The sequence below is a fragment of the Amblyomma americanum genome, chromosome 8, assembly GCF_052857255.1.
Source record: "Amblyomma americanum isolate KBUSLIRL-KWMA chromosome 8, ASM5285725v1, whole genome shotgun sequence".
NCBI lineage: Eukaryota > Metazoa > Arthropoda > Arachnida > Ixodida > Ixodidae > Amblyomma > Amblyomma americanum.
Window position 1 is genome coordinate 50666870 of NC_135504.1, and position 22181 is coordinate 50689050.

The window sequence follows — 22181 nt, forward strand, 5'->3', positions numbered from 1 at the left end:
GAGTGAAGCACCCGCGGCACGACTGGGACCCAGCGGGTTCCATCGGGGCAATACACGTAGCGACTTAGGATGCCATCTTCGAGCTTGAAGTTGCATAGCTGTCGGCGGAGCCGGGTGTTGGGTGGTTTTGAAGCGCCGGTAAGGCGGTCGATGATGGGACGGCAGTAGGCGTCGGCTAGTTGCTTCGAGCGGAAATCGTGTTTGTGGTCGGAGTCGTCAAAAGAAACTGCTGTGATGTGCTTCGAAGAGGGTGGGCTCTGTACAGAGGAGGAATGGCATTGCGTAGAAAAACAGCAGGCTCAGTACGAAAGTGGGCAGCGAGAAAGCGTGTCAGCGTCCTGGTGTTGGCGACCCGATTTATAAAGGATGTCGAAGTGGTACTCCTGGAGGCACAGAATCCAACGGCCAAGTCGGCCTGTCAAGTTCTTTATGGAAGACAACCAGCAAAGAGCATGGTGATCGGTCACAACAGTGAAATGGCGACCGTACAAGTAAGGGCGGAATTTTTGGACTGCCCAGACGACTGCTAAACATTCCTGCTCGGTAATGGTGTAATTTTTCTCTGCTGGAGTGAGGGTCCGGCTGGCTAACGCAATCACTTTCTCTCGCGAAGTTGCGTCGCGCTGCAGAAGTACACCACCGAGACCGTGACCACTGGCATCAGTATGCAGGATGGTTGGAGCCGCGTCACTGAAGTGGCCAAGGACAGGGTCTGATGTGAGGGCATGCTTGAGTTTGGTAAAAGCATGAAAGCACAAGCTGATGGGCGAGTTGGTTATTCATAGTTTGATTTGAAGCAGCGCAAGGCCGAAAGCCAAAGAAGAGAGCCGAGAAAGAAACGGACGACACAGCGCTGAACTAACAACTGACATTTATTTGGCACGCAGTGTCGCACTTGTCAGTCCACACGAAGTGCTGTGCGCTTTAAGTGGTTCATGAAGGGGAGCAGCAATAGTGCGAAATTTCTAATAAAACGCCGGAAATAGGACGCCAGGCCGAGAAAGCTGCGCCAATCTGCTGTCCGTTGAGGACGAGGAAAGTGCAGGACCGCGATGATTTTGTCAGGGTCTGGACGAATGCCGTGGTGGCTAACGAGATGGCCCAAAATTTTATTTTCCTTCTGTGCAAAGTGGCACTCCTTGGTGTTCAGCTGAAGGCCCGCTGAAGCGAGGCACGTGAGAACCTCATTCAGGCGCGTGAGATGATCTTGAAAAGTTGAAGAAAAGATAACAATGTCATCCAAGTAGCACAAGCAGGTTCTCCACTTCAGGCCACGAAGTAGAGTATCGATCGTTCTTTCAAATGTGGCCGGGGCGTTACAGAGGCCAAAGGGCATAACATTAAATTCGTAAAGTCAATCGGGAGTTGCGAAAGCAGTTTTTTTCTTCGTCGGCCTCGTGCATAGGTATTTGCCAATAACCCGAGCGTAGGTCCAAGGTGGAGAAATATTCGGCGCCTTCAAGACAGTCAAGGGCGTCATCAATGCGAGGCATTGGGTAGACATCTTTGTGGGTAATTTTGTTCAGCGCACGGTAGTCAACACAAAATCGTACTGAGCCGTCCTTTTTTTAACCAACACTACCGGTGAGGACCATGGGCTTGATGAGGGACGAATAATATTGTGGTGTAGCATATCATGGACATTTTCTTCAGTGACTTTGCGTTCGGAGAGAGAAACCCGATAAGGCCGTCGCCGTACGGTCGAGTTCCCTTCGGTAAATATGCGGTGTTGGGCAACAGTAGTCCGTCCCAGTGGTGGAAAGTTGCATCGAAAATGCATTGGTGACTGCGAAGCAAAGTGAGCAATTCATGACGTTGATGCGTCGTGAGGTTCGGATTAATTGTCTTTGATAGAACAGTAGGAGAGACGTCGGACGAAACAGGTTGGTGATGTAGAGGGGCGGTGAGCGCCATCACAGACATAGGTTGAGCATCTAATACGCAAGGGATGGCAGTTCCTTTGGGCAGCACGAGGGAATCGCGGGAAGTGTTCTTGGCTGCTACGATCGCTAAGCCGCTGCAGAACCGGACAAGACTTGACGGGAAGGCGATCCCGCGCGCAAAATGACGATGAGACGGCGCGATGAGTACGTCCCCATCAGTGATGCGGTCGGAAACAACGGTAAGCATATATAATATAATATAATATATATATATATATATATATATATATATATATATATATATATATATATATATATATATATATATATGCACTTCGCCTCACTGTATTGTACCTGATACCTGATTTAATATCTGCTGCCGATCCTTGCACCCAAGGTATTAAACTTATTTTTGGAATATCGCGCAGTGCTTGAAGCACTCTGGCACGGATCGGCCCGGTATCGCACTGCCTCCAGGATCGACCCGCAGAGTATCCGCCACTGTGGCTCAGTGCCACGGCCCGGAGGCAGTGGCACGGGCCGGCCCGGTATTGCACTGCCTCCGGGATTGGCTCGGAGAATACTCGCCGCGGTGGCTCAGTGGTTAGGGTGCCCGACTACTGGTCCGGAGTTCCCTGGTTCGAACCGGCGGCTCCGTTTTTATAAAGGCAAAACGCTAAGGCGCCCGTGTGCTGTGCGTTGGCAGTGCCCGTTAAAGATGCCCAGGTGGTCGAAAGTACTCCGGAGCCCTTTACTACGGCACCTCTTTCTTCCTTTCTTCTCTTAGTACCTCCTTTATACCTTCCCTTGGCGCGGTTCAGGTGTCCGCTGATATGTGAGACAGATACTGCCCAATTTCTGTTCCCCAAAAACTAATTTAATTTTAGCATAGAGAGGCTGTCGCTTAAAAATGGTTGCCGGTGCGATGTAACCGCTCAGCTTGAATGCAGCAAGTAGGGAAGGCGCAAACAAAAAGCCTTGTACATTGTACAGCATCTGCTTCCATGTCGCTGTCTTCGTGCCGATACAAAAAGACGCAAAACTTTTCAATTCAACTAAGGACACCTACATGTCAGCGCCGATTTGCAATTAGGCACTAAGTGCGAATGCCTGTAGGGTGCCACCGACTGATTAGTCACGGTTAACGTGAGGAAGCGTTCCCAACACCGCATTCCTGGACGGAAAAAAAATTACCTCAAGTCTGGCCCATCAAGTTAGCAAGGAGCATTCAGGAGGTACTGAAATGACTGGCGGAGTTTTATGTTCAGTTCCTAATGGTAAAGTTATTTTCCCGACACACCCAGCGTAGTCCTCCATAGATGAAGTAATTAGGTTGAGAACAATTAAGGATAAATAATAATAATAATAATAATAATAATAATAATATTAATAATAATAATAATAATAATAATAATAATAATAATAATAATATTAATAATTGGGTTTTTTGGGAAAGGAAATGGCGCAGTATCTGTCTCATATATCTTTGGACACCTGAACCGCGCCGTAAGGGAAGGTATAAAGGAGGGAGTGAAGGAAGAAAGGAAGAATAGGTGCCGTAGTGGAGGGCTCCGGAATAATTTCGACCACCTGGGGATCGTTAACGTGCACTGACATCGCACAGCACACGGGCGCCTTAGCGTTTTTCCTCCATAAAAACGCAGCCGCCGCGGTCGGGTTCGAACCCGGGAACTCCGGATCAGTAGTCGAGCGCCCTAACCACTGAGCCACCGCGGCTGGGCTAAGGATAAAAGTAAAAGAGAATATCTTGGTAGTCTGAGATTCGCAGATAACATTCCCTTGCTTTGTAAATCAGGGGAAGAATTGCAGATCATGCTTAATGACCCAAAAAGGCAAAGCAGAACAGCGCATCTAAGGATGAATATGCAGAAAACTAAGTAATGCTCAACCGTCTTGGAAGCGAAGACCTGTTTACAACAAGTCACGAGGCACTGGAAGGGGTAAAGCATGCATCTTATTAGGGCAGATCCGAAGCATGACATTGAAATAAGAGAAGAATAAAAAAGAGTGCAGCACCCATTTGACAGTTACTCTCAGATCATGAATGACAGCCTACAAGCGCGCTTCAAGAGAGAAGTATATAACAGCCGTACATTACAAATTCGCACCAACGGCTAAGAAACGAAGAGGCTAACAAAATGTGTGCAATTTAACTTACCCGAGGACAACGCGGCGAACTATGGATCGGAGAATGATATGCGTAGGAGCAAGGAAGGAAAGGAAAACATTATTCTACTCTGCGTTCTTAGGGCATCTTCAGAGATGTTTTCTCCTTGGTCGTATGCCCAGGAGTCTTCTTTGTCGAGCTCGTCCAATTTTAATCAATACCGGTTGCCATCTGTCCAGAGCTCCGCTGGCCACTGCCGCCCATTGAGCTCGCTGTGCCAGACCATGTTGGTCTTCACAGCGGTCGCTGGACAGCAGTCTCTCCCATTGCTCCACACTCGTGTTTTGTATTTTCGGGTCTACGTCAATGTTTTGAGCGGCCCATGATATGTGTAACGATAAGAGGCAAGCAGAGAGTACAGTGGGTCAGGTAAAAAACTAAAGTTCATAACATCCGAGTGAAAACCAAGCAAAAAAAGGCATTAGCAGAGCATGAATGCGAAGGCAAGATAACCTTTGGTCTTTAGTGGTAAGAGAATGAATTCCAACAAAAGGTAAGCATAGCATGGGGCGGCAGAAACTTAAGTGGCGGGTGAGATCAGAAAGTTACCGGGATAGTGTGGCCGCAGACGGCACAGCACCGGGTTAATGGTAGAGATATAATGAATTTGTAAAATTCTTATTTCTCTTTTTCCTCTCTGGGGCTTATCAATTTCTAACCTAAGACGCGGCCAGAGCGCCTTGGACGGTTACAACAGCAAGCGGGAGTTTCTGCGACATTCGAAGTTCTTGTTGGTGTATTTAACGCCGGATGTCGAAAGTGTGCTGCCATCTTTAATGTGAACGCTGCCCAGAGCGACAACATCCTATCAGCTCGACGACGTGTGGTAAGACTTGGTCCTATAATAGCCAGCGAGCATCTAAGAATGAAGTAATTTTAGCTTTTGTTGAATTTTAATCTTATGCAATACTGTGGACCCAGAGCGTTTGGTCTCAGCTCGCGGCAAGAACACAGGAAAAAAATGAACACGGTCGTGTGTTGAATTGATTTTGTAGACTGATGCGCGATGAACTTTATATATTAGATATGTTTATTAAGACTGGTACAAGCGTGTAGGGGTTTGGCTAAAAGATAGTAGCTACTCGTACTCCCTCAATAAGCGCCTGCTTATTCTCCCACCCCCAACATTGTACACTTGGTTAAAGTGCATACCAATGTAGAATGAATACCAGTACAGCACTCAAAGCCCAGTTCATGCAATTTCAACATGCCACTTTAAACTGAACATATTACACGCACGAAACACAAAGAATTAAAGTCAAATATTCTCAACCACATTGAAATCATTATTATAATGCTGTAGCGATCTTCATATTTGGAGTGGGAATAAATAAGTACAAATTGTGTTGTGAAAGCCTGCGGTAAATTAGTAATTATCAGGCGAGCGGATATTTGTGTAAAAACTCTGGCGTTTCAGAAGAGAGTCTTTCTGACTGGCAATTTATTCGAAATTTTTGTTCCTTAAACGTAATACTGCGCAGATGACATGTGTGACATTCATTTAAGAATATTTTCACGAAGTAAGCACGGCCGATCGTCATTTGTTTAGGGATTGTGAAAGTTAGTTTCTCATGTAAAGTATTCGGAAAAGGAAAGAGGTGATGTTTGCTAAAAAGCAGTGCTGTATGATAAAGATAATACGTCTCTTCTATAAGCCAGGATACAGTTTTTGTAGAAAATGACTGGTAAGTAACTTTATGTCAAAGTCCCCCATAGGTCAACCAGTACTGAATATATGGTTGTACTCATAAGTAGTGCGTGGCACAATAGTACTTTTGGTCGATTGCCCGAATTAATTGCCCAAAACTATAAATGATGCGAATACCACGTGTGATTGTATTCCTGTTAAGGTTAGCACGAAATGATCAATTAAAGGTTGAGTGGAAATGAACACCAAGAAGTTTATACGGGATAAGTTCATTACTGAATGAAGGAAGCGTGCGGTCACCGTCTCGAAGTGAGCGGCTGATGCCGCTCTCAGCATAGTCTTAAAAGTGCGTCCGCACATTCTTCCTGAACATGGAGAGCGGGCGTCTTGATTTGCGATAAGTCATAGGCACGCCACTGACAGCCAATTCAGACGAAGCTTTTAATGAACCATAGCACAGACAAAATAAAAAAATGAAAACAAAGCAGTCAAACAGCGTATTTCAAAATTGGTCTTTTTATTTATTATCATTTTGCAGCGCTTCAAACACAGCGGCGGCGCTCAAAGGGGCATGATCAGCGCGAAATATTCGTACATTCAAAACGCGGCTCAGAGTGCTGCAATATGGAAGCAGATTAGGGAAGTCATGGACAATTTTTCATATTTCGTGGTTTTTTTCAATGCCGGAAGGAAAGGAATACGTAGGAGGTACGCTGCTACAAAAAACTGGATTGGCTCTTTCTTAATCCCCACTACAACTTAATGAAACGGCAGGGACTCAATAGTGAATTTTCGAAATTTTGCAGTATTAATCTCAGCAAATTAACTAATTAAACTATGTTTTAAAATGCTCTGGGCACTGTCACATGACGTGACACAATAGGTCGTGGGTTTCATCCAGTTCCGGTATGGCATTATTCTTTTTAATCCCTGACTTATATTTCAGCTCACAGAACGCTGCCGCCACTTTGACTTTTCCTGCGCCGTGATTGTGTCCCCATTTTACACTTTCGGCGGATTGATTTGAATGCGATGCATGGCCACGCAGGTGCTACTCATACGTCGGATACCAGGGAATGGGAGAGCAGGTCGTGTCCCTGGGTAAAGGCTGCCTCTACTTGGGCACAGCGTTGCACGAGCTTCTCCATGCGGCCGGTTTCCACCACGAGCACACGCGGTACGACAGGGACGATTATCTCAAAATCAATATGGAGAACGTGATTCCAGGTACGCAGCACTTCTACATTGTCTTGCACATGGGCTGGGCGATATGCGATTTTTCGGCACATGCAGGCGCTTTCCTGTACTCAAGGAGGCGAGCAATGCTTGCAAGGTAAAGTCATAAACAGTTTAAACGCGATCACACATGCTGACAACTTTGAAGATACTCTTCTGGCTAGTGCAGATACATGTTCAAAACATAGGGCAAGGAGAGGGGTGTTGTACAAGTGTTGTAAAAAATATTTGCAAAAAAATTTAAACTGAAACTCTCCTAACCAGCATCACAAGGCACGCAACTCCGTGGAAATGCGGAATTCTATGCCTTTCATGTTCCTGCCGCAATTAGTTACCACAACCCTGCTCGGATTACCCTGTTACGAAATACGCGGCAACATGATGCAAGCCAGCCATAATAGCTGCGAGTGCACAAACACGTGCCGGCTAAGCCGCATATCAGCGTATGCGTACTATGGACTAACCCGGGGATCAGCACCGCCCATGTCACGCCGCGCAAATCCTGAAGTATAAAAGCCGTACGACACTTCTCAGCAGCCATAGACTCCTCCCCACCGGCACTGAAGTGATTCTGAGAGCAGCCATAGACAGGGTGGCTTCCTGCCCCTACGTGGCTGGGATCAAGGAGCTCTCACCAATGTGGCGACGGCTCCTTGTAAGCCGGTGTATCTGTTGACATACTGTCGTCGTCGTTTCGGATGACGCGGTTGTTCCGACACGCATCTTGTCTTAAATCCTTCCTCTCACATCTATTTTAGCTCTACTACTATCTGCACATGGCAGTGATTGTCGCACAGCTTGAAAGGCCCGGGGCAGGGCAGGCCCGTGCACTTTCCTTTCCACTCATCCCTCGGTAGCAACAACAGCCATAGTGTACCGCAGCGCTGCGGTAATGTGGAATTTGAAGCCTTTCAAGTTTCTTGCGCAGGTATAAAGAGATATAGTTTATGTTCACACTGTAATGATCCCTAATTTTTGCGCTGCCTAGAAGACTGTTGACCTGTGCGCTGCTTTGTGACATTGCGTTCTACATAAAGAAATCATTGCTAGCAGTAGGAGACGTACCCACCGCGGTGGCTCAGTAGTTAGAGCGCTCGGCTGCTCATCCAGAGTGCCCGGGCTCGAACCCGACCACGGCGGCCGCGTTTCGATGGAGGCGAAGCGCAAATACACCCGTGTACTGTGACATGTCAGTGCACGTTAAAGATCCCCTGGGGTCGAAATTATTCCGTACCCCTCCACTACGGCACCCCTTTCTTCCTTTCTTCTTTCAGTTCCTCCTCTATCCCTTCCCTTATGACGTGGGTTAGGTGTCCACCGATATGTGAGACAGATACTGCGCCAATTCATTTCCCAAACAGCCACTTCAACCTCCGCGGGTGCGAATCTGGATTTCACTCCTTCTTTTAACTTTCTTTATCCTGCATTCCTTCCTCTTTTCTCAACTTATGCCGCATGGTACACTACTCGAATGAAAAAAAAAACAGGGGCCCCAAATAAAACAATGCAAGCCATCGGTTTTAACCCTATTATCATTTGCAAACTAAAGTTTGAATAGGACCACGCAAAGCTGTCAAATGACAGCGTTTTCTCCGGGCCCCCGCCATCGTTTCTACCATGCCGGCAAATAAAGTTAATTGAATTGAACTACGTCCAGTCATGACGACGTGGCAGTGGAAAAGTTTTATGAACACGTGGAAGCGACAATAAAGTAACGGATTGGAGGACGCTTAAGCTTTGCCGTTAAAAGTTGAACGCGAAAGCGTGCTGCAGTGCTGCTATGGAGACCATGGAATGCCATTGCCCGTTCGGCGCGACGCCTTGCTCGTTGGGCAAATCACTCGGAATCTCTAGGCGGCCTCTGCAAACAGCCATCCACCGCCTGAAGAGATTACGAGTGGGCTGCAACGACGTTGCTAAGCCGTGTCGTCTACGCAGCACCCTTCCTCAACCTCAAGAAACATGACATCAAGAACCTCGACGTCATAATCAGAACAACCTCCAAGAAGGCCCCCGCGACTCCCTCTTGCAACATTGACAGATGGGCTCTTACGACTGGGCGTCCACAACACGATAGACGAGCTGATACAGGCGCGCCTCACGGCGCAGGTGGTACGGCTCTCCACTTCTCGGACTGGACCAGAAGTCATCAGTGATTTAAGCATCAATTGCCCCGACATATAGATACCAAAAATGACATCCCAGCCTCTGGGACAGGAAACTTCTAGGCAGCTCCACTACCCAAGAATATGCACCCCGATTTTCACCAGTCAAGACTACAAGCACGAGCCGAAGCTATGAAGAGGCACTACGGCAGGTGCGAGGCCGTGCTCTATTTCGGTGCCGCGGGTCCAAAGCAGGGAATGACGGCCGTCGCGGTAGTACACCAAAATAAAACAATGAATGGAATAGTAATGAATAGCCAGGACATTCTAACTGCGGAGAAATCGCAATTAATCTTGCTGCGACATACACTACCTCGGACTGCATTCTTAAAGATTCACAGACAGCATATCACGATTACTTGAGGGCAGGATCGCACCGCTATCAGCTAGTCTTGCAAGATAGCCAATCCCGTGGCTACAAACCCACACACAAACGTTTAATATGAGTACCAGTGTCACGGATCTCCTGAGAACACTCGGACCGAAAGAATGCACTACGCGACAGGTGTACCCACACACGCACATTAATTACAAATTACGTGACACAAACAGAAGCACACAAAACCAACAAAACTAGCACGAAACACAGAGTACCAATACGCACTACCTGTGAACACCCAGTGTACTAGCGTTCTGCGTTCGTGCGCACGGTTTGATGCCGATGAAGCGTTGCATGGGTCCAGTCAGTGGCATCCAGGTAGCCGCCGTCGAGGTGGCGTGCGAAGCGTTGAGGCTGGCGTCGCTGACGGCGTCGTACAAGCTCCTGGTCCAAACTCGCGTGAAGGTGATGCTGGTAATATCGGCGTTGTGGGTACCACCGGGATGGGTGGCAACAGCGCTGCAGGCACCCCTGGCCGTAGCAGGTGGTTGCGTCATCCTTTGACTCCCCGGAACGGTATCAGGAACGGCAGGAAGACCACGGTGCGACGCCGTAGATCTCGAGATCACCGAAGCAGTAACCGGCCTTGCTCTCTTCCAGTCGAGATGTTCCTTACCCGCCGAACCCTCCGCTTCTCTCTTCTTCCCCCCACCAGTGCCACGCTATTCCTCGCGCTTTTACAACCTTGGCGTTGGTACACGTCATCCATGTCGTCGTCGTCTTCGTCTTCCCTTCTCCACCAAACATCTCTTCCTACCTCACCGAATACTTCTTCTTCTTTATTCTTGGGTTAATACACGTCATGCTTATCGTCATGCTCGTCGTCTTCCCTAAACTTCTTTAGTTTATTTTTCTATTTCAGACTTCCTATTATAAGTGACAACAATGTCACTAGGGCACTGCAGGGAACGAGAACGCACATGCCTCAGCCCGAGCAGTTCTCCCCCGGGCACCCGGTACGGATGTCGTGGAAGCTCCTACCCCACTACCAACCTACATTGACAAACTTCAACACATATTATCCCCTCGATTCTACCCTCTGCCGGCTAAGACACTACACAAAGCGGAGGAACTACACGTCCGAAATCTACAGACCAACGCTGACAATAACCCAAGAATGCTACACACAATAGATCCAGAGTCATTTGACTCACAATGCAAGTTCTGCGGCGAAAGGTGGACCTCTACCTTATGGTATGGGCCTGCCAACGAAATCGCGCGGCCACGATTAGCAACCAGCCAGAGAGTGAAAGAAGAAAGGAAGAGAGAGCTGCCGTAGTGATAATAATAATAATAATTGGTTTTTTTTTTTGGGGGGGGGGGAAGGAAATGGCGCAGTATCTGCCTCATATATCGTTGGACACCTGAACCGCGCCGTAAGGGAAGGGATAAAGGAGGGATGAAAGAAGAAAGGAAGAAGAGGTGCCGTAATGGAGGGCTGCGGAATAATTTCGACTACCTGGGGATCTTTAACGTGCACTGACATCGCACAGCACACGGGCGCCTTAGCGTTTTTCCTCCATAAAAACGCAGCTGTTTTTCCTCCATAAAAACGCAGCCGCCGCGGTCGGGTTTGAACCCGGGAGCTCCGGACTGCCGTAGTGGAGGGCTCCGGATTAATTTCAACCACCTGGGGATCTTTAACGTGCACTGACATCTCTCAGCACACGGGCGCCTTAGCGTTTTTCCTTCATAAAAACGCAACCGCGGCGGTCGCGTTTACCATCCCCACCATCCCCAGTACACCATCCCCAGGTGGTCGAAATTAATGCGGAGCCCTCCACTACGGCACCCCTCTCTCCCTTTCTTCTTTCACTCTCTCCTTTATCCCTTTTCTTAGGGCGCGGTTCAGGTGTCCAACGATATATGAGACAGATACTGAGCCATTGCCTTTCCACAAAAACCAATTATTATTAACCAGCCAACACGGGAGGGGTGGAAGGCAGCTCTGACCAGCTCAGAAGAAACGAGTTAAAAAGAACTCATCGAAAGAGCCCGCCAATGGGGTTCCGGACCTAGAGCTCCAATCGCCGCTGCAACCTCCTAAACAATTTCATTAAAATCTTTTCACCACCACCCCACAGACCCGCAGCGGTGGCACAGTGGTTAGAGCGCTCGGCTACTGATCCGGAGCTCCCGGGTTCGACACCGACCGCGGCGGTTGCGTTTCATTGGAGGCGACACGCTAAGGCTCGCACGTTAAAGATATCCACTGGTCGAAATTATTCCGGAGCCCACCACTACGGCACCTCTTTCCTCCTTTCTGCTTTCACTCCCTTCTTTATCCCCTCCCTTATGGTGCAGTTCAGGTGTTCGCCCATATGTGAGACAGATACTGTGCCATTTCCTTCTCCAAAAAACCAACTTTCCACCACCCCTCTATTGGAAAATTAATAATAATAATTGGTTTTTGAGGGAGGAGGCTGCCACCATGGGTTATCCGTTGTTGTCTAAGATCGCGTGTGCAAGTGTTTCCTTGTCGGGGCATTCGGCCGCATCCACGTGAACCGTTTCCGCCGAGTGGGAGTAGGCTTTATTGCAGTGTCTTGGCTCTGGCGGCGCGTCGGCCTTGGGTATGCACTGGATGCATGATATTGGGAAGGGGAGGAATGAATGTACGATTGACAATTTCATTACGGAGTGAAAGTTCGGGGGTAGCCACGATGATGTACCGAATTTTATTTTTTCTATGGATAGCCCTTCCTGTGGTCGTGTGGGAGAGGCGTTCGCAGAGACCTGCAAGTTGCAACCCAGGGTATTCATCGACCGTGTTATGCACACCTAGCTACAGCAGTTTTTAGGTGGGAGTATTTTTGGGTAGGTGGAGGCCTTTTTTATATGCCTCGCGAATTATTCAGCCTAAAGACTCCTTCTCAGCTCGGGAGAGATAAACGTAAGGGATAGTATATATGTTACACAGCATGAGGACGACGACCTTAATAGGCACCGTGTGTCCGCCTCCCTCATTCCTCTGGGTTTGTTAGTAATTCTGCGAATGAGGAGACCAACTGGTAGAAATGATTGTTCCGATTCAGATCCCGGTACTCGTTGCACAAAATGATGAAGCAATACTGGCACTAACGATATTCCGAGACGAAAGGCTCCTCCGTCGGGTCGACTTCGTGGATACCTTCTGATTTCGTCATTTTACTTCAAGCCCCGTACAAGTGTCCAAATGGAAAAATTCTCGCGTCTGTCTGTCTTTAACATCGTAATGTGAACCCTCTGCTCTCCCGAACAACCACTGCGAGCCACCTCTACCATGATCCCTTAAGTGCCGAGCGGCCTACATGCTACCACCTCAGGAAGCGCAATTCACTACCTGTCCATCTAACTCTAGCCTCAAGGATCTTCGTCCCACTACCAATAAAACCGCCTTCGCCGTTCACATTTGCACCCACTAGACGGCCACGCAGCAAGGCGTTGAGAAATCGAAAGGGAATACGAATCCAAACACGTTGTAGGAGACTCCGCTGTTCTCCAGAAGCATTACCCAAGAGCTACCTCCCACTTATCCCTACAATCCTCACCAGTTCGTAAGCTGCCCACACACACCCGCCTTCGCCATACAGAAGCGTTCGCGCGTGTGCACAGAGTTAAAGCAATAAGAATAAAAACAACCAACAAATCACTGCGGGATTAACCCAACTGCTTTCGCAGAATGGTCGCATCAGATGCCGCAACGTCCCGTACTCTTTCTGAAAAGGCATATACAATCTTTGTCAAAAAAAATTGGCGTTGGTAGAGCTCTGGTTAAGGCTGGGGTGGCGCGATAGCTACAGCTGGCCGAGAGGAACTTGCTAAGTTGTATTGCAAAGCCAAGTCTTTCCCCGCTCTGTTTCGCTGCGCGTCCCTTCTTCATCTTCGGCCCAATTGACACGGCGCATGCGCACGGCTGCGGCAGCTGGGTTTCGCCGGCTCCCCGCGCCGCCGGCAGCAGCAGCTGCTCCGCACCACTTGGCTGGTCATGTGACCAACCACGTGACGAACCACGTGATCAGCCACGGCGCCGCGCCGCCGCCAGCTGCTCCACACCATGTGACCAACCACGTGACCGCGTGGCGGCGCAGATACAGGGTGGCGGCGGCACCACGCTGGAGGCTCGAAATGCTACCGTAATGTAGCTATCATTACAAAATATACAGCCCAACGAGAGTGCTTTCAAGCCGTGTAGCATGCCCTTTGAGCACACTGTACAGTATAAGCTTGGGAGGGTTGAGGACAAGTTCCTCCCGCCTTCATGAGATTAGGATCGCCTAGTAGACAAGAGGAGCCGCGCTACAGGGCTCAGAAGCAGAATTCTTGGGCTGTATACCTTTGTCAAAGACTATCTTGTCCGTGTTCGGAAAAATAGCCTGAACCCGGACGCGCCGAGGTGGCTCAGTGGTAACGGCGCTCGCCTGCAGAGGTGGTGTACCCGAGGTCTAACCCTGCCGCGGCGGCCTCGTTCCGAAGGAGGCAAAACACAAAAGAAGCCCGTGTGCTGTGCGATGTCAGTGCGGTTTAAACAACCCCGTGATCGAAACTATTTCAGAGCTCTCCACTACGGCACTTCTTTCTCTTTTTTCTTTCCGTCCCTTCATCTTTTTTCAAACGGCCCAATTGAGGTGTCCATGGAGATTTTGGAAAGATACTAAGCCATTTCCTTTCCTGAAAGACCAATTTTTAATTTTTTTCTAAACCTGGCTTGTTAGACAGCTCTATATGCCACTCTTGGTTGCACCGTCACGAAGGGACACAAAACATTTGATGCGGGGTAACTCCTGCTCAACCTGATTAGAGAGGGAAATAAGTATTGCACCGGGCAAGTAAACGCGGCTTGGCGTCTGTAACGTGGAGTGCGTGCGGCCACCCTGCCACCCTGGCGGGGGGCAGTTGCCATTGTGCTTTTGCACTGCGATTCGTGCCTCTGTAGAGGTGGCCAATGGTTCATCGCGAGAGTGAGAGAATGGTCACCCAATAAACGCTGCGGCCTATTCTACCGCCCTCTACAGGTGAATCGAAAGGTCAAAGGTTAAATGCCAAAGGTCAAGTGGTGCGACACCATGGTGGATGACCTATGGTAAGGCCTATAGCCACGCTTGACCTCCGGCTCACTTGAAGGTCAACCGGCAAGCACGGCGAAATCTGCTTTACCTACCCTAGTCAAGCCTTCGCTTCAAAATGCGCGTCGACAGGAAAAACCAGCGAGATGCCTGCTATAATAATGTTAAAGAACCTTCGGTGGTCGAAATTTCCGGAGCCACGTTTCCGGACTCTGTGTAGCTGCGAAGTATCTGAGTAGCTAGGGCAACTGGCTGACTACGTCATTGGGCTCCTCAATCGGGCCGTGAGTAGGCGGTGTGTCCACCTACAAGTGGTGCAGTCATGCGTCTATCCTTTTCTCAAAACTGGCGGAAGGATTGAACTCCGTTGATTTTGAGAAAAAGGAAGGAGCACAACAGGCTTTCTAGGTCAGCGGCAACCTCACTCGTGCTTTGAATAATGCCGAGCACCTTAGATCTTTGACTTGCACTGACCACCAGAAGGCGCACATGTGCTGTGCGATGTCAGTTCCTTAAAATCCCCAGGTGATCGAAGTTATTAAGGAGCAAGCCTTCATTGGCTCTTGTGCGGTGTGTACGGGAGTTGTGGATGGACGCTCTCCGCGCTAACTGTGGCTCATGTGTTTTATGGTAAATAGAACAAAATGTAAAAGTGGATTAAGCAATAGTGGAAAACATAAGTGTAATGACATTATAACAAAAATAAAAACAAAGCAGGAAAGAAAATAAAGTTAAACAAAAAGCAAAACAATCATGAAATAAAAATTCAGAATAAGAACTAAAATAATTAAAGTATAAAAAGACGTGAACAAAAATAAAGATATTAAAAATAAAAATGGAAGGAGAAAAGAGTAGAAAAGGAAAGACTCGCATTTGCGCTCTTAAAAAGACAAGTGCAATCCTGTAAATATTACAGCGAAAGCTTTACTGGCCGCAAACTTGCAATTTCGCCGTGGCGGTGTTTCGAGGAGGCACATGACGTCACAACGCGCGCCTCGCTGCCGAGATCTCTCTCCCTCTCGCTCCCTAGTCAGTATACTGCGCATGCGCCACTAGTAGCACCGAACCGCCCGTATTCCACCGCTGCGCAGCGCCGCGGCTTTCCTCAAAATCCAACTTTCCATTTCAGTTTTCTTTCTTCTTTCCCTCCCTCCTTTTTCCCTTCCTTTACGGCGCGGTTCGGGTGTCCACCGAGATCTGTGAGACAGCTACTGTGCCTTTTCCTTTCCTCAAAAACCAAACAAAACAAGCGAGCCGACGGCGTTCATAGAGTTCGTTGGTATTGACAACTTTGCAAAGGCCGTTCATTTTCACGAAAGGAAAGGCATACAACTGGCTCCGTCTGCCAGTGGAGACCTCAATCTCGCTTTCATGTACCTGGCTGGCGTTGGTGTCCAACTGCCAAAGTCTGCTTTGATTGCGTTCTGCATACTGGATAGGCAGCGGGCCCTCCCTGCCACCCTGGGAGGTGGCATCCTTTTAATGGTTTATTGCGAGAGATTGATCACCAAATGAACGCTGCGGTTTAGCTATTGCTACAGTGCCGCATGTCAGCCACAACGCTGTCAGCGCTAATGCATTCAGGCCATATCTCTCTCTCACAACCGCCACATGTATCAAAGCACGAATGAGGCGTCCGCATATCCAGGGAGCCAGTTATGCGCCCTTCCTTTCCTCAAAGCCACCGCCGTCTAGAACATTGTCAACGCCAAAGCCAATGAACAAAGTGAACGCGGACATATTTCACTCTGTATATCCTGTATTAGCTGAGCTAATCCGCATTATTTTTTTTACAGGATTAGGGCACCTCTTCACTCTTTTTTCACTCCCATCTATCTACCTCCTCTTACAGCGCAGTTGAGGTGGCGACAGAAAACTGTGACAGTCAGTGAATCATTTCCTTCCTCTATAGCCAGTGAGGTACGTGTCAGTGACGCCCACCTGCAAAAAGCCGTGCTTTCACACATTATTCCGTGCTTGAAAATCTAAACAGCGAGCTATTTGAAGATTGTGTTCCTTAATACTTCGAAATCGCTGTCGAAGGAGCCCTTTAAAGAAGGCTTCCTCTTTTGTGGGAGGTGTGTATTTAGTGTTTTGTTTTAAACTTTCATTTTCATGCAGAGTACCGTCTTCAGTTCAAGAAGAGACCCGAGTCAAGTGATCCCGTCGATACGCGCTTCGATACTACTTCAGTGATGTTGTACGGCTCGACTTCTTTCGCTAAAGATAAGTCGCACCCCACCATTTTAAGGAAGAACGGCGACTGGATCGAAGAAGTCTACAAAAAGTATTCACTCAGCTTATACGACCGTATTCGCGTCAATATATTCTACGACTGCAAGGGTCAGATTAGGGGAAACACCAAGTAGGTGTGCAAGAAACGCTTACATAAAACAACGTTGAAACCCATCAAAGCCTCCTCTGTTCTTTTGCTGATGTCCGACGGAGGTTCGCTGCCGAGTTCGTCGAAAGGTTGGTTTCAGTTCTCAACACAACAGTCCAAAACACAAATGGCACGCCTACATTTTGTGATTACAGAAAAAAAAAAGACGATGATAAGTGCACAAAGCCATTTTTTTCTACAGTCCCAACATAGCGCACGTTAAAATTCCCCCCCCCCCCCCCCCCACTAATTGGCGTGCAGTGCACTGACTGGACTCTCATCTAATGCGCTCGCTGAGATGTTTCGAGTAAATATTTTAGCTGAAAAAAAGAGCTTAAAACATAACACGCCGGCCACGAGTTAGCAACGGTGATGAGCGAGTGTTATCTGCCTTACCATAGCTAATAAATGAAGTGTAAAGACGCAAATCAAAGAATAAATGTGGACGGCCACGATATTTGTCAGCACGCCGCAGCTCAGAATTCGTTGTTGTTGCTGCCTCAAATACGATGGCACATAGATCAGTAGTCAAGCGTCCGTGAGGGCCAAACTGAGCTTCGTCAGCTTCGTCGTCCGTCTGCATTCTCTCCTTCGGTGGCCCTGGCCGCTAGGGCGTCAAACCCAAATTGTCTGTCTTACAATACCCCCGAGGTGGAAAGGCGCCATTCTAGCGGCCTAAGAGCACAAAATTATAGCGGGCTCGTATTTTTGTTTCAGGCGGTCGAAGTGGACAATTTCACGGCCATGGCAGCGATGATCAGGCGATGGCGTGAGGGTTTCGACGAGACAGTTAACTGGAGATGTCTGCTGTATTACGTAATAGGGGCCGTGGTATTTGCTCAGCAGTTTTGTATACTGGCAAGGGCTGGAGGAGGGCACCCAGAGCCAAACTAAGAATTCAGGAAGCTAAGTCGGCTGCAGAAAGGTGGAAGCGGCGCGGGCACTTTTCTCACGGTGCTGATCGTGGGAAGTAAAGGAGCGGGCGAGTTGACGGCATTCTTCAGCATGCGCAGTGGCTTGTGAGACGGTTGTAAATTCAGAGGAATCTGGGCGGTAAGTGAGTATGGTGTGTATAGTGGATGATGGCTCCCGGCCATATAGAATAAAATATGAGGAAAACCGAGTAGTTGCTTGCGTTGTAGAATTGTAAGCGTAGGAAACGAATGGTAGAATGCGGTCCGAATTGGAGTGATCGGATGAAATGTACTCGGCCATCATGTCGCCGAGTGCCCGGAAAAGCGCTCGGTCATGCCGTTCGTCTGCGGATGGTATGCAGATGTTGTACGGTGAACGATGTGACACTTCCGAAGAAGTGCCTCCAAGACGCCGGACAAGAAGACGCGACCTCGATCGCTTAGCAATTCCTGAGGCGAACCGTGGCGAAGAATCATGTTTTGAAGTATGAAACCGGCTACATCGGAGTCCGTTGCAGCTGGTAACGGGGAGTTTTCCACATACCGCGTGAGACGATCTATGCCGACAATCATCCAACGGTGCCCTGCAGAAGTGCTAAGAAGAGGGCCATAAAGGTCGATTCCAACACCGTCGAAAGGCCGGGCTGGACAAGGTTAAGGTTGCAGAGGAGCCGGTGAGCGCTGTGGTGGATCCTTGCGACGCTGTCATTCTACGCAAGAGCGGACGTACTGACGGACAGAACGGTACATGCCTCGACAATAATACTGAACACAGGCGGGTAAAAATTTTCAGCAGACCGGCATAAGAGCATTTCGGATCGTCATGATAACTAGAACAAATGGCGGAGCGGACATGCTGTGGAATCACGGACAGCCATATGCGACCATCTGGTAGGTAGTTGCGACAGTACAGCAGCAGGCCACGCACGACAAAGTTATGGGCATCACGACGAAGTGCTCTAGAAGGGGGCGCGATGAGTGTTTGGCTAGGAAGTTCAGAAGAGAAGCTATCCAAAGATCCTTGAGCTGCTCAGAAGCCATATCAATGGTATTAAGAGAAGGCGTGATGCTGGAAATAGAGGGTTGGTCAAGAACAGAGTACACAGGCGAGCGTGAGAGGGCGTCAGCATCGAATTGCTCACGTCCGGAGCGGTAAATGACCTGAATGTAATCATCTGAAACGAGAGCCCAGCGAGCGAGTCGGACGCAAGGATCCTTGAGTGAAGACAGCCAGTAAAGGGCATGGTGATCTGTTATGACAGCGAACGAGCGCTCATATAAGTAAGAGCGAAATTTTGGGATCGCCCAAATAATCACCAAACTTTCTTTTTCCGTGAGTGAATAATTAGTCTTCGCTTTCGAGACTCCGGCTTGCATAAGCAATGTCATACTCATTGAAGCCAGGTTTCCGCTGCGCAAGAACAGCACCAAGACTGATGCCGCTGGCGTCCGTGTAACGTTCAGTAGGGGCCGGAGGATCGATATGGCGCAGGAACGGACGGGAGGTGAGAAGGAGGCGCAGCGTTTCAAAAGCTTCGTCGCATCCAGCAGACCAGCACGGTAAGTCGTGGACGCCAGCGAGGAGTTCTGTCAATGGGGTGGGAATGGCAGCAAAATTATTGACGAACCGACGAAAGTACGAGCAAAGTCCACAAAAGCCTCTAAGTCCCTTCGGGGTGGTGGACTTTGGGAAATCAGCAACTACTCGGAGATTGGCAGGGTCCTGGAGGACACCATCCTTGGACACGACGTGGCCTAATGTAGTCAGCTCTCGGGCGCCATAACGACACTTCTTCAAATTAAGCTGCAGGCCAGCGTCGCTGAGCCATCGAAGGACACTCTCAAGACGAAGATGAGACGGAAAAATTGGAGGACGCTTAAGCTTCGCCTTTAAGAGTGGAACGCGATAGCGTGTTGCAGCACTGCCAGGGAGTCTACAGAACGCCATCGCCCGTTTGGCGCGACGCCCGGCGCGCTAGACAAGTCGCTCTACTACATGAGGTGAAACAGTGCGCGGAGCGCCAAATCGCGTAGAAGCGCTGTCAGGCGCCTTGCCGAAACGTGCGGGACTCAAGTTGCAGTCGTACTTCGTCAGCACATCGTTCTCGACAAACCAGATGCACGAACTCCAGCATAGCTTCCGAACCGAAAGAACGGGCAGCAAGCCGCAAGCTTCGTGGTGAACGCGCTTTGGATGTGCGCCGCGTTGTTCGCCGCTCACAGCGTGATTCCTGCGGGCCCGCACGGCTCCACTGCGCCCGAACGAGAGATATGTCAGACGAGTCACTTCCTTGATTTAAAGTCAATTTTCATTTCATTTTCATTTCCTTATGGCGCGGTTCGGGTGTCCACCGAAATATGTGACAGGCGTCCCTTCCTTTATTACAAGCTTCGGTGTCTCAGTGGTTAGGGCTCTCGGCTACTGTTCCGGAGTTCCCTTGTTCGAACCCGACCGCGGCGGCTGCGTTTTTATGGAGGCAAAACACTAATACGCCCGGGTGCTGTGCGATGTCAGTGCACGTTAAAGATCTCCAGGTGGCCGAAATTATCCCAGAGCCAGCCCTCCACTACGGCACCTGCTTCTTCCTTTCTAATTTCACTCCACCCATATCCCTTCCCTTAAGGCGCGGTACAGGTGTCCAACAATATATAAGACAGATACTGCGCCATTTCCATTTCCGAAAAAAACAATTATTAGATATCATTGTCCCTTCCTTTCCTTCCGCTGCCGTCTCGCGCTATCTGTTGGGGCGCTGGCGTACATTGCGAAGAGGAGGAGGATTGGATTGGATTGGATTGGAGCAAACTTTATTTGTGCCTGCAGTTGGGAGCTCGCGCGCCCCGACGAGGGCCTACGTCGTCTACGAGGTTGCCGTCACTCGGCGCGGGTCTCCGCTCGCCGTTGTCGGCTCGCTGGGTCCCTGCCTTTCGAGCGCCCCGAGGACCTGCTGGACGGCCCATAGCTGTTGGTCTTGGTCGTCGCTCTTCGCGGCTGCCTCCAGCCGCGGCGGGATTGTTCTTGATCTTGCTTCCTTTGGATTTTTGATGCAGTCCCACAAGATGTGCGAGTGATCTGCCGTCTCCCTCCGGCAGACTCTACACGTATCGGTCGGGTAGGTCTCGGGGTACATGCGATGCATCAGTCCCGGGCTCGGCAGCGATCCGGTCTGGAGCTGTCTCAGTAGTGCCGCCTCCGCTCGACTCCGCCTCGGGTGCGGGGGTGGGAGAGTCCTGCGAGCCAGGCCTTCGTGATTTCGCTGTAGTCCGTCGTGCGGTCCTTGGCTCCGAACGACGTCGGACGGTGTGTTGCCGGGGCGTGGTTGGTTAGCGCTCGCGCCGCTGCGTGTGCCGTCTCATTGTGGTTCTCACTGCGTTCCGACGCGTCGCCCGCGTGCGCCGGAAACCACTTGATTCTTACTCTTCTGTCTTGCAGTTTGGTCGCTCGTAGTACGCGCTCGGCTTCCCTGCAGACTTGGCCTCTGGAGAAGTTTCGCACCGCCTGTCTCGAGTCACTCAGCACCGTGTAGCAGTCTGCGTCGGCGATGGCCACGGCGATGGCCACCTCCTCCACTTGTTCCGCTCCGGCGCTTCTCACGCTCGCTGCCGTCCTCGTGGCGCCGGTTGACGCCTCTGTGACGACCGCTGCGAAGACGCTCCGTTGGTATTCGGCCGCGTCCACGTACCGCGCGTGCTCGTCGTTGGCGTGCAGGTCGATGAGAGCCTTGGCCCTCGCCGCTCTTCTTCCCTTGTTAAACTCGGGGTTCATGTTCTTGGGTATGGGGTCAATTCTGATCTGGCGTCGGACCTCTTCGGGGACGGGGAGCTTCCTCTCCGCCTCGTTCGAGTGTCCTATTCCCAGGTCGTCCAGTATCTTCCGGCTTTGGTCGTGGACAGCCGCTCCAGTTGAGAGGTCTATTGCGCTTCGGCTATTTCTTCGAGCGTGTTGTGCATCCCGAGTTGTAAGAGGCGGGTCGTGCTCGTGGACTCGAACAGGCCCAGTGCCGTCTTGTACGCTCTTCTGATGATTACATTGATTTTGTTGCGTTCGTGTTGCAGCCATCTGTGGAAGGCTGCAACGTACGCGACGTGGCTGATGATGAAGGATTGGAGTAGCCAGATTAGGCTCTCCTCTCTCATGCCAGCCTTCCGGGACGTGACTCTTTTGAGGAGTCGCATAGCGTTGGCCGCTTTTGCCGTGAGACGGGCGATGGTTTCGCCGTTTCTTCCATGCTTTTCGATGACCATGCCTAGGATCCTGATTTTGCTGACCTCGGGGATCACGTTGCCGGATTTGGTTACGATTCTGATTTTTTTGCATTCGCGTTGTCTGGTCTTGCCTC

General features: G+C 49.8%; 1 protein-coding gene across 1 annotated transcript in view; it reads left to right on the forward strand.

Annotated features, from left to right (window-relative positions):
* The window catches only part of LOC144101499 (zinc metalloproteinase nas-6-like), a 47422-nt gene extending 25468 nt beyond the window's left edge, over positions 1-21954 (forward strand). The window contains exons 5-7 of the mRNA XM_077634678.1: positions 6768-6946; positions 9804-9904; positions 21898-21954. Coding sequence (XP_077490804.1) covers positions 6768-6946; positions 9804-9904; positions 21898-21954 — 337 coding nt within the window. The remainder of the gene's footprint in view (positions 1-6767; positions 6947-9803; positions 9905-21897) is intronic.
* The last annotated feature ends 227 nt before the right edge of the window (positions 21955-22181 follow it).